Source organism: Gymnoscopelus braueri, assembly GCF_963280865.1.
Source record: "Gymnoscopelus braueri genome assembly, chromosome: 17".
NCBI classification, from domain to species: domain Eukaryota; kingdom Metazoa; phylum Chordata; class Actinopteri; order Myctophiformes; family Myctophidae; genus Gymnoscopelus; species Gymnoscopelus braueri.
The window spans coordinates 25,331,857-25,344,837 of record NC_137617.1 but is presented as its reverse complement, the minus strand read 5'-3'; the positions used below and the strand labels follow the sequence as shown (position 1 = coordinate 25,344,837).

The 12,981-nt window shown below is 38.3% G+C and overlaps 1 protein-coding gene across 1 annotated transcript in view; it reads left to right on the top strand.

The window, feature by feature from the left end:
- The window catches only part of crhr1 (corticotropin releasing hormone receptor 1), a 94,348-nt gene that overhangs the window by 79,736 nt on the left and 1,631 nt on the right, over nt 1–12,981 (top strand). The window contains exons 11-12 of the mRNA XM_080455227.1: nt 9,789–9,874; nt 11,067–11,202. Coding sequence (XP_080311353.1) covers nt 9,789–9,874; nt 11,067–11,202 — 222 coding nt within the window. The remainder of the gene's footprint in view (nt 1–9,788; nt 9,875–11,066; nt 11,203–12,981) is intronic.

Sequence of the window (12,981 nt, the reverse complement as noted above, 5' to 3'; positions counted from 1 at the left end):
ATACTGTAGACATAATGTTTATTTTCGTTCAGACATAATTTTATTTGCTTTTAAATAGCAAGTAACATTCAGTTTTTGACATCTCAAAACATTCAACGGGATAAATATGATGATAAAATTGTGGTTGTTTTAGTTTGCCCTCCAAATCTAGCCTCTACATGTACAAGTAAAACGTTGGTATTATGGCAACTACAAAATCAAACTGACAGACAGAAATATTAGGGCAGGAGTCTGTTTTATTTCAATTTAATCATATACAGTACAAGCAGTCAATCCGATAAGTTTCTTTTTGACATACCAAGAAACTGTATCCTTGGTAACTTTTCAAGTTACCAAGAGCTATTCAAGGCTTTATGCTTCCCGACTATCATAACTCTATTGTATGCTTTTCTCCTCTGCGGCAAGACAGGAAGGAGAGACAGGAAAGTAAGGAGGAACATAAAGCCCAGGTCCTGAGGTGGTAATAAAATAAAAAGTGTACAGTATTTACCCGTTGAGCCACTATATGCAATTCCTAAAGGAATAAAGTCCAGGGTAGACAGGTGCGTTTTTTTCAAAAACTAAGAGGAACTAGTGTTTGAGACACACCACAAAAAAAAATTAAGGATGACTTCTCAGACAGAGACTGCAAACTTTATTTTTTATTTTTTACATGCTCAACCACATGCTAAAGTGCCCAAAGTGCACAATTGTTAGGAGGACAAATGTTTCATGGTCATAAGACCATCATAAGTGCCGTCGGATGGCACTGACGATGGTCTTATGATCGAACGTTTGTCCTCATCACTTTAGCATGTGGTTGAATGTGTAAAAAATCGAATAAAAAATATTTATTTTTCGAGTCTCTGTCTAGACTATTCATTCTTGATTTGTTGTGTGGTGTGTGAGACTTTCACCACTCCAATTCCTTAACCCATTAAGACCTGAGGCCGATTCTACAAACGCCTTAATCAGTAGTTCTCGATCTTTTTCGTAATTCAAGATGATTCAACATTTTTCAAACACTTTCAAGATTTGTTTAAAATGTTAAAAAATCCACAAGCTCGCCGGGAGCTTGTAATTCTGCTATTTTTTAACGCAAAAATCTAAAATAACACAGATTAGGGGTGTGCCGATATATCGTCCCGCGATATATCGCGATACGTTTTCGTGACGATATGTATCGTTTTGAGAAGAAAAAATATATCGTTTTGATTTTTTTTTTTTTTTTTTTTTTTACAGTAATAATAATCAGGCATGCAAACAGCCCTGAGGTGAAAAGATTTTTTTCGGGTCAGGTGTCACACTATTGCCGTATTTGGATTCAAAACGGCTATTGTAGCTGAAAAGCTACAAGTTTGCATGTCTGAATAATGCAAAAACGGAATTATTTGTTTGCATTTGCTTTTTTTCTCCCCCATATATTTTCATAATAAAAAAGTGCGTATCGTATCGTATCGAAATCGTATCGAAGTTGTGAGCCCAATATCGTATCGTTTCGTGAAATTAGTGTATCGGCACACCCCTAACACAGATGCTTTCCTGGTCTTAATGGGTTAGAGGACCATACCACTCTCAATACTGTAAATGCAATGTCTATTCACAGCTTCCATATATCATAAATAATCACAGACCATATCCTGTCAATTGTTTCATCTTTAGACCGCATTCATTTAAATGTTCTGCATAGTACGTTACCAAACTTACCTGAATAATCGAGTCACTGTTGGCTAAACAGCACAGAGCATTAAGACCTTTATAGATCAAGCTTTTCTCTAGGGACCATTTGGCTCGTCTTTTCAAATCAATCTGTTCTTCAAAATGCATTGAAACACAAACACAAAGCAACTTTTCCAAAGACTTTAAGCGAAATCAAGGTCACTATGTTGTATCACCTTTCTCAAGCAAGTTTAAAGTCTCTGCAATATTGCAGTGGCTTCATACCGTACTGAAATGAATGGCACTCAATGGCTTCCTCGAGAGTTCAAATAATGTGAAGTATACTTCAGCCGCAGTCAAAGGCTAGACATACCAGACCAACCGGTAACGTTTTTGTCTTCAGTTGTATCCCATAATAAACCAACAGCTTGGTTTTTAACTACAGCTAAGCTAAGCAGAGCAAACTTGGATATCAGCACCACGTTAAGCCCCTGCCCTAGTCTAGTCTGCACAATCCTTTCATCGGCATATGACAACACCACAGTGACTCCTGCCAAGTCTTCTGAATCTCAAGAGGCAAAGTGTGATCCTTGACATCTAATCCAACTGTCACTTCTACCACAGTCTGATTCCACAAATTTTCACCCCACAAATGCTTCCTCTTGACAAATCTTTGTGTGACTGGAACTTTTCTTCTTCTTTTTTTTTTTGCGTTAACCACTTGAACCCTAGCATCCCTAATTCCCTATTCATTGGGGAACATTCACCGAAAATAGCTTGCAGATCGGCTATTTTCAGCAAAGAGGTTTGATGTTGAGGGAAAATAGAGCGAGAGGTTACTGCTGTATGTAGTTAAATGTCTGAAAATACACATTAATATGAACAACTTTTTAATAGAAAAGATAATGGGCCTGATTCACTAAGCTGTTCGTAAATAGTGCCTAAACTAAAGGTGTGTGTATTTTCAATAAGCACAAACTGACGTGCGATTCACCAAACGGCGTGTAAATATCTGATGTGTGTGTATCGCAGGTGTTCATCATATTTGTCTGAAAGTCAGAGGCACGTTCCCGTGGCGAATCATTTGCATCGCTCCACGCCCCATATAAGACCATAAAAGGCAACCGGAAACGTTCTATGTCAGAAGAAACACGTCACCACTGCTCAAACTGGACAGATCTACCAGCTTACAATGAGCGTAAGCGAACGCTAATTAAGTAAATAGCCAACTCTCACGTGTAATGAGAATCAAGAAGTTAGTTTACAAGGTTTAACAGAGGCTAATACAACTTGGAATGGATATTATATAAGCCCTTTCTACTGAACAATTCCTCACTCACCTTTGCCGAGGTAAAAAGATGATGCTGGAATCTGCCAATATCCGATCATTTTTATCAGAGCTTTATAGATTACTGAGGGGATTCTGTCCTTTGGATGAACCCTCCATTGCCATACATCGGAATTGGAAATGGAGTCATGAACACAGCTAGATTTCATCCATACTGTATCCTCATCAATATGATAAGACTGCGTTCATGTGATATGTGGTCAATATTACAAATTAATAGTGCAACATTGGAGTTGGCATGAAAGCCTATAGCGAAACTGTGGCCACACTTGCAAAAACGACAAACACGCAGAGGGATCTAATAACTCGGCTCTAAATGCGTCAACTGAAAAGAAACTAGAAAAAGTTATAACAGGCCAATGTGAAAAGGGTGACATTTCTTCCTCGGCCAAGTGGGCGATATTTTGGTTTTAAACCCAATGCTGATAGGGAACCTGAGAATGTCAATGAGGTTATCTGTAAACTGTGTCTGGGTAAGGTGCAAGCATCTGGAGGCAACACCTCTAATTGCGAACGCGGAAGGAGCGCAAGTGCAGCTTACTATGAAACCGTGCTCGGGTTGTGTGTGTGTCTGTGTCTCTGTGTCTCTGTGTCTCTGTGTGCGTGCACTGCCTGTGTGCAGCCGCCAGAGTGCGCCAGAGTGCAGGAATGTAGACAATGCTCTGATTAAAATGCACAACAGCCTGCAAAACACACACACACACACACACACACACACACACACACACACACACACACACACACACACACACAATGTCAATGTTCTCTCCCCATCACGGTGAAATAACAGGGATTACAAGTCTGTAAATACACAATATTTTCGAGCTGCGTTCGCTTCCAGCGTTCGCGTCTTACTTGTCTACATACTCACCTGCTATCGAAACACAAGAGTGAGGCTGCAAAATTGTGTCTTGCTGGAAAATCTAGGCCAAACGATTCACACGCACACGCGCACACACACACACACACACACACACACACACACACACACACACACACACACACACACACACACACACACACACACACACACACACACACACACACACACACACACACACACACACACACACACACACACACACACACACACACACACACACACAGGTGGATAAGAGAAGGAAACTGGCAACAGTAAATAAGTCTGTTGGCGTTTTGCCTAAAGGAAATTGGAACGCACCTCCGTCTTGTTCCATCTGTGAAAAAAAAGTTTAATATCTAGTTTGGGTATCTAGTCAACCTATAATGCTCTCATTGTAGGTTGATAAAGTCATGCTGTTGCAATACTTTCCTCAAATTTACGCATTGTCATTTATTGTGCATAAATTATAGATACTCTTTATTGATCCCTGTGTGTCATCACAGCCCGCAGTAAGTGTGAAAAACACGACAGGAACAGCTAAATAACTGAATAACAATAGAAGTACAAAAATGCAGTGGTGTAAAGTGACTAAGAACATTTACTTAAGTAGGGCCTACTGTACTTAAGTACACTTTTTAGGTATTTCCAGTGTTCAGTACTTCTACTTCTACTCCACTACATCTCAGAGGCAAATATTGTACTTTTACTCCACTACAATTATTTGAAAACTTTAGTTACTTGTTACTTAGATTTTGATTATTATTACAAAACATTAACTATAACTGTATAGTTGCATACAGTGACATATATATATATATATATATATATATATATATATATATATATATATATATATATATATATATATATATATATATATATATATATATATATATATATATATATATATAATACCAGGGAACATGGTATAGATTTATGTATATACTTATTTATTTATGAACGAGTACTGTACATGCTGTTTTTCTACAACTGTTGTCCTGTACCTCCATCAAATGAAATGAAATGTAATAAAATAAACTGGTGTTAAATAGCTGGTGGAAAAGAGAAGTAAACAGGCACTGATAAATACATCACTGTTTGAGGTGAAGAAATCGTGAACTTATGAGGAAGAGAATCAAACTGATGGTGGAGGTTGAATGAACTCAAGTCAAATAGCCAGTTTGTCAAGAGAGAGAACTCTGTGTAAATCATGCTGTACAGAATGTCCATGTTGCAAGTGTGAAGCATGTGAGGTTGCGTGACAAGGAAACAAAATACATTTTCCAAAGGTTTCCCCTCTCTCTCTTTGTATCTTCTTCCGTCTGTGAACATCAAGTTGAATATCTAGTTTTGGATAGACAATGGTCTAATTGTACAGTACAGTACTCAAGTACTGTACTTAAGTACACTTTTCAGGTATTTTTACTTTACTGGAGTATTTCATTTTGACCAAGAAGTCTGTGCCCAATATATTACGGTCCCTTGCCTGCTTTTGGGTACCGACCCACTGGTTGAGAAACAGTGCCGTAGAGCAAGTGTCTTCAATGTTTTTTTGTTTGTTTTTTGGTGACCTTTTTCATCCCGCCGGGGAACTTGTTTTCTGCTTCACCCAGCTGAGTGCTGCCCACAGAGGAGCGCGGAGGAGGAAGCAGTCCAAATCAAATCAAACTTTATGTATAGATGACATTTACATAAAACCAAAGATTGCCCAAAGTGCTGCACAGAAAGAAACAAAAATATAAAAAAAGTTTTTTTATACATAAGTCAGCCCCCTGGTGGCGCTATAAAAGGCAAATGTGAAAAATGCAGGGCATATGTTTTTCCTTGGCCTCTAGGGAGTGTGCGTGCAAAGTTTCTGGCAGATCGGTGCAGTTATAGTTAAAAACGCCTGTTATAGCGCCACCATGAGGCTGATTCAAGTGGCATTTCTTCCTCGGCCTAGTGGGAATGTGCGTGTGAAATTCACGGAAATCGCAAGCTGCGTTCATGATTTGAGGCATTGTGTTCAAAACGGAGCAATCCTTCAAACTTTGGGAGCCAATCTTAGCCAATCAGGATGGAATCTGGAAAATCGGACAGATCCGTGTTGATCACATTACTATAGAGATACTGTGTACCGATTTGCGTGTTTTTTGGATAAAATCTGTAGGAGTAATATCCAAAAATGTGTTTTGCAAAAGTCGGCCTCATGGTGGCGCTATGACAGGCTGATCTGAAAAATGTGGGGCAGAGGTTCTGCTGTGGCATCCAGGGAGTGTGTGTGCACAGTTTCACAGCGACCGGGCCAACGGTGGCGGAGATTAGCTGGTCACAGACAGAAGGACGGACGGACGGACGGACGGACAGGGGGTAAAACATACTCTCTCGCCATGCCTTCGGCCTGGCGGAGACAATAAAGATCGGTTGAATTTGCATCATGTCTATAATATGCATACAAGCAATAGATCGTTTGACATATACAGGGTATACATTTTGTATATGTGTTGTTGACAAATGTTGGGCACATTGCACATACATATTTTATTTGAGGTTTGGCACTATTGTAATTGATTTTGCATGAAGAATAGGCATTCTAATGACATACCCAAGATTTGGTCCCATTTAAGTCTGCCTCGGAGCAGACATGAGAAAGTCAATATTCACGGACAAAAAAAATATTTATGAATCAGACTCCTAACGTTGGAAGTTGCGTAAAAGCCAATAAGTACAAAATGTTGGTGTAAACGAGCTTAGTGAATCAGGTCCAATATGTAAACCAGCCAACATCAAACAAAAAACATGAATTCACACAACACTGATGATAGTGCTGTCAAACACATCTATGAAGCTATCTATGAAATCTATGAAAAAGTTAAATCTGCAAAATAATGTAATGGGGATCCCTGCTTCATCTCTCTCTCAGCTAAGGGGTCCTTGGCCTGAAAAATGCTGACGACCCCTGATCTTGTCATCTATCTTCTGTAGTACTGTATCACCCTCCTAGCAAGGTTCCTGAACTATTCATTCAGCTCTGACAGTCATATTGAGGAGACACTCCACTCTACACCACAGACATTCTGCTAACGCTATAGGTGCTTATCTGTGTGACTTTGAATATCACTTAAGAAACACTTAATTCCACTGTGTCCATGTCTCCTTCACCCCCCCCCCTTAAACCCCTCTTTGTCTTGTTTTCTTGCTTGTGGGTTGATTTCTTCAGCTCTTATTTCTTGTGATGTGATCAAGATGGATCTGTTCGATTCTTCATATTCCATCAACATTGCTGGCCCACAATTATCATTAATAATAGCCTAATAATAATAATAGTCTTATTAGCAATAGTGGTAGCATTGTCTTTTTCCTTTCTCATTTATAATTATATATTCAAAAACAGTCATTATCTTTCTCACTAGACAACAATAAATGAAGCTATTAAAACTGAAATATAGGCATTTATCTCCGGTGTCAGGCATGATACATAGTCACTCACTGAACCATTGTTAGGCATCTGTTAAGGCCAAGGTCAGTTCTAGTGGAACCGGAAAATACCCATTCAGCAATTTTACCTTCCCATGTTTCATCATGCACTTCACTTCACTCTGTTGTTAAAAGCAGCGCTTGACATTTTTCATTTAGACACTATTCTTCATCAAGTAGTAGGCTACTCGTCACATGGGAAATTGCCACTGCATTGGTGCTTCAGTTGTTCAATAAAGCATTGTTGACAATCCGTGTCGAAAACTGTCGAGAGCCAGGTACAGTAGTCTTAGTTATCATTGCAGTCTGATAGGCTTTGTAATAGAACAGACCCGCATTGCTTCCTCAGCTGTTTCTGTGCCCATTTTGGGCCGAAGACAGAGACCCTGCCTTGAGCATGAGGGCAATACTCTCTTTAAATAGAAGGGTGTGTTGGCACTATCTTCGTCAACCTTGGAATAAATATTACCTCACTACTCCAGCAAGAGGGAAGGACCTAGAAACGAGCAGGTTATCAACTGAATCAGTCAGTTGACAATATTCACATCTTTTACACACACATACACACGTGTTTTACGATCCTCAAATGTAAAGTTACATTGAAATCCATGTTGTTTTTAAGGACATAAATGGGGTATGCTTATCTGAAACGTACAACAGCCTAGCCTCCTGCCACGCATAAATGAGTATATTCTTGCGCTTGGGTGGTGCATTGATAAAGTTCCTTCCCAACACCGTGGAGGGTTTGAATCCTCCACGGTGCATCCAGCTTGGCCGAGCATTCCAAGGAACACATTTAATGAGAGGGAGGGAAGCCACAGTGTAGAGTTGAAATGAGAGGAATAGTATAGTATGTACCTCCACATTTGTGACGTACTCCCTAGGATGCTCTCCCTAGGATGCTCTCCTCTAGGACTAGAATACACTGGGAATTGGCATAACAACTAATGGCCATGGTACTGTAAGAAATAATAACAACAACAACAATAACAATAATAATGATAACAATTATAGGGATGCACCGATATGGAAATTCTTATCCGATACCAATGTTTAAAATAACTATTTAGCCGATACTGATACAGATATTTGTTTATTTAGTTCTTGGTGTAAATCTTCATTATAAGATATAACTGTTCAGAATCTGCAGCTTCGTAGGCTACAGATAACCAGATAACTAGGGCTGTGAATCTTCTACTAACTCACGATTCGATTGCGATTTTTGGGGTCACGATTCGATTAAAAATCGTTTTTTCTTTCAAATCAAAAGGATTCTCGATTCGATTCCGATTCTTGGGGTCCCGATATGATTATTATTATTTTTTTAATTATTCAAAGCGATTTTAAAAAGTTAAATAAAAAAGTCCTATAGAGGAGATATCGGTGCATTTTCTTTGTCTGCACCAATACAGCCTCAGTTTCATAATATTTTTGACATTAAGCTTAGACACAGACCAGGCTATGGCTTTGCTTATTATAACCTGCACTGCTGAGTGTGCAATAAGTAAATGTCAGAAATAATCTCACCGAGTTATCTCGCCTACAGGAGACATATTATTGGTGAAGAATCAATGCACTCTACTCTCATATAGGCTCTGAATCCAAAAAGTGGATTAATGCCTTTAATTAATCAATCACATAAATATTTAATTGTGTGACATTATGTGCAGGCTTACACCATTCTTCTTTCTCAAGTGACTAACCGTAGCCTATATTGATAGAGTAGAATGCATCGATTCTTCACTGATAATAAGTTTATGCAATTAAGTTTTTATGTTCATGGAGATTTTGAGTTGGTTCAATGCACAAAGTACACACTGGTTTATTGGATTATTGATGGTTCATTTCAGTGTGGCCTGTGGAGGGAGTCAAATAGTTCAACACACAGTAAAGTCCTCAGTGTTATGTTTAAAAGCACTTAACATAAAGGTCACGAAGAACAACTTAATACTTCCTCCAGTTAAAATGAGCATCTAGACTATATTTAAAATACCTCTTGTAGCACTCACATATTGTACATCCCATAGATAGATGTAGACAATATTATGGCCAGTCACCACCACACATAAGGACAAAATGTGTCACCAACTTGCTACGCACTTTGCCCCCTTTATCACCTTTTCCCGCCGTAGGGCAAAAGATTAACTAATTTCAAAATAATGAAAATGTTTCATAATGTATGTTTTGTATGTTTTATCTGAGTAGGGAAGGGTACTTATAGTGTATTAAGGCATACAAGGCTTACAGTATAGCCATGGGTTCCTTTTAAGTGGCTGCTCTGTTATTCGAAGGTGAAATACATTATGTGAAGGAAATGGGACGGTAGCGCATAGCGGGGGGTATTCTCTGGAATGGAAGGGTACCTTTGAGTCAAAGCTAACAGGGTCATTCAAAGGGTCAAAGGCTTTGACCCTCATTCATGATTCCACCAGAGTTTTTATAACGATCATCCCTATGCTGTGTCTGTGTCTGATTTCCCCACAGATAAACTTCATTTTCCTCTTCAACATAGTGAGAATCCTCATGACCAAACTGCGAGCCTCCACCACGTCCGAGACAATTCAGTACAGGTAATAAATATAGAATATAGGATCAATATAGCTGATCATTAGGGCTGCATTTATCGATTATTTTCTTAGCGATTTGTCGATCAATAACTTTTTCTATTAATCAATATATTTTTAAGTGCATTTTCTTGTTGTTTTTGATTTTTTTATATATCAACACATTGATTTTTTATAATTGACCAACCAATTATTTTTATTAACCACCGAAGCCCGATTCTATACTTCACTGTACAACGAACAAAAAATACAGAAAATAACCGATCTACAAGCTCACAATGTGTCTCGTGTGATGTGATACGTTTCGGAAAAAAGGAAAAGGAAATGTCAAAACGTCTGCCCAAAATCCATAATATTATTAAAATGTGTTATTTATAATTGATTAAATCGATTAGTTTGATTGATTGTTGCACCCCCTACTGATTATACACTACCTTCAAAAGAGATAATACAGATACAAATTGTATTTGTATGTAGTTACAACAAGGGCACTTGGACCTTTGTGCGAGACAGTGTGTGTCTGTCTTGTCTATTTTACTCTGCATAATCAGTCTGTCTGCTACTTCACTGGTCGACCGTCTTTCACCTCTTTTGGAGGTGTGTGGGGGGGTACTGAGAGCGCCTTTTCTGACCAACATGCAGTGGTGGAAAAAGTACTCAAATGTTTTACTTTAGTAAAAGTATCAATACTGCAATGTAGAAGTACTATGTTACAAGTAAAAGTCCGGAATTCGAAATTCGAGATCAGCTATTTTCAAATAGCCTAGAATAGGCTCATTGTCCACTTGAATAGAATGAATAGGCTGAAGTGGTTAATGTATGTTTTATAATGTAATAATTTATATCTACAAAGTAACTAGTAACTAAAGTTTTCAAATAATTGTAGTGGAGTAAAAGTACAATATTTGCCTCTGAGATGTAATGGAATAGAAGTAAAAGTACTGAAAATTGGAAATACTCCAGTAATGTAAAAATACCTCAAAATTGTACTCAAGTACAGTACTTCAGTAAATGTACTTAGTTACTTTCCACCACTGCCAACATGGCACGATTGAAATGGAAAATCAAGGACGGCATCTCGGTAGAATAGGACAAAGCGCTGTCGCCGCCGCCAAGAGCAGTTTTCCATCCAAAAGGGAACTTGTGTGACGTGGCTGTCATCGCCGTCTGTTCACCATCTTGTACCCTACGTCCGCAGGAAAGCTGTGAAGGCCACCCTGGTGCTCCTTCCACTCCTGGGAATCACCTACATGCTGTTCTTCGTCAACCCGGGAGAAGACGAGATATCTCAACTCGTCTTCATATATTTCAACTCCTTCTTAGAGTCCTTCCAGGTATGTCCAATAGACAGTTATACTCAGTGGTGGAAAAAGTACTGACATTTTTTACTTAAGTTAAAGTTTCAATACTGAAATGTAGAAATACTGTTACAAGTAAAAATCCGGAATTCAAAATTTACTTGAGAGAAAGTACAAAGGTATTGGTATCAAAAGTAAAAGTATTCTGCACAATGTGTGTGTGTGTGTGTGTGTGTGTGTACACACACATACACACATTGTGCAGAATGTCCCGTTTCACAAGTTCAAAATGTATTAAAAAAACGTTTGAAAATAGCTACAAGCTCACAATGCGTCGCATCGCAATGCATTGTGAGCTTGTAGATCTGCTATTTTCAGATGGCCGAAATATAAATAGGGCTGAAGTGGTTAATGTGTGTTTTGTGATAATAATCCAAATCTACAAAGTAACTAGTAACTGAAGTTCTCCTATAATTGTAGTGGAGTAAAAAGTACAATATTTACCTCTGAAATGTAGTGGAGTAGAAGTGAAAGGACTGAAAATTGGAAATACCCCGGTAAAGTAAACATCTCAAAATTGTGGTGGAAACCTTGTATGTCTAATTACTTTTCAGGAGATGGACAAAAGAACCTGTGTTCTAATGGATCCAACATCATTATTATTTAGTCACAAGCTCTTTTTAATAGGCAACTTTTCAATGGATCCAATGTAGTTAGTCACAAGCTCTTGTTAAAATGCTACTTTTCGTTGGTTCAATATTTATAAACAGACTTAACCACTTCCACCTTTACTTAACCCATTTAGACCTGAGGCCGATTCTAAAAAACGCCTTCTAAATCCTGACCTAGATTTTCTGAAAAACTTCAGATTTCAATTTTTTTTTAAATTAACAAATATATGTTGCAACAGCTAATGTTACAAAAAGGGGTTCCCGGAGTGAAAGGTATAACAACGAATTGGGGTTCCCGGTCTAAATGGGTGAAAAAGAAATTCACACAGCAAAAATAGCAGATCTACAAGCTCATAACGTGTGATATCGAAAAACGTTACGAGCTTGTAGATCTGCTATTTTTGCTACTTTTGAGTGACATCGTAGTGTGACGAAGTAGGGCATTCGCTTATGAAAAATCACAACAAAAAGTTGAAATATGGAGATAAAAGGTTTCTGCCAAAGATTTGTAAAGGTGAGAGTATTGTATACATTCAAGCCATTATTATTATTATTATTATTATTTTATGCAACAGCACAGTAGTAGTACACAATAACATCTCAAGTGTTTATTTAAAGGACCATTTCAACCATTTTCAACATATCACATCAGAGGGGGCTGTGGACAGTTCAGAAACCTGCCTACCAGTGACATCATCAGTAGGCAGGATTGGTCATTTCTAAAAAGATTTCAAACTTTTATTTAAAAGTTGTATTAATCCAAGACCAATGGCTTCTATTTCAGTAATGCTAACTTTCCAGGAAGAGAAAGGCTGTACTTTCTATTAGCTTGGAATCCCCATTGATGTTATTGGTAGGCAGGTTTCTGAACTGTTCACAGTCCACCAATGAGACGCAGAGTGAGTAGACGGAAATTGTGCCATCTTATAATAATGAGCATTAGTGAGGACCAATTATTGACGATAAGGTTGAAAATGGGTGAAGTGCTCCTTTAACTCTGGGAGTTAATTACTGCGTAGTAGAAAGGCCGATCTGCTCTCAGGAAATCACTGAATGCATGTCGAGTGTGTAATGAGCAGTATTTACAGTGTGTTAAACAGTGTGTGCCCTCAGAAGCAGGCTCAAAGTCGCTGTATTGAATGCC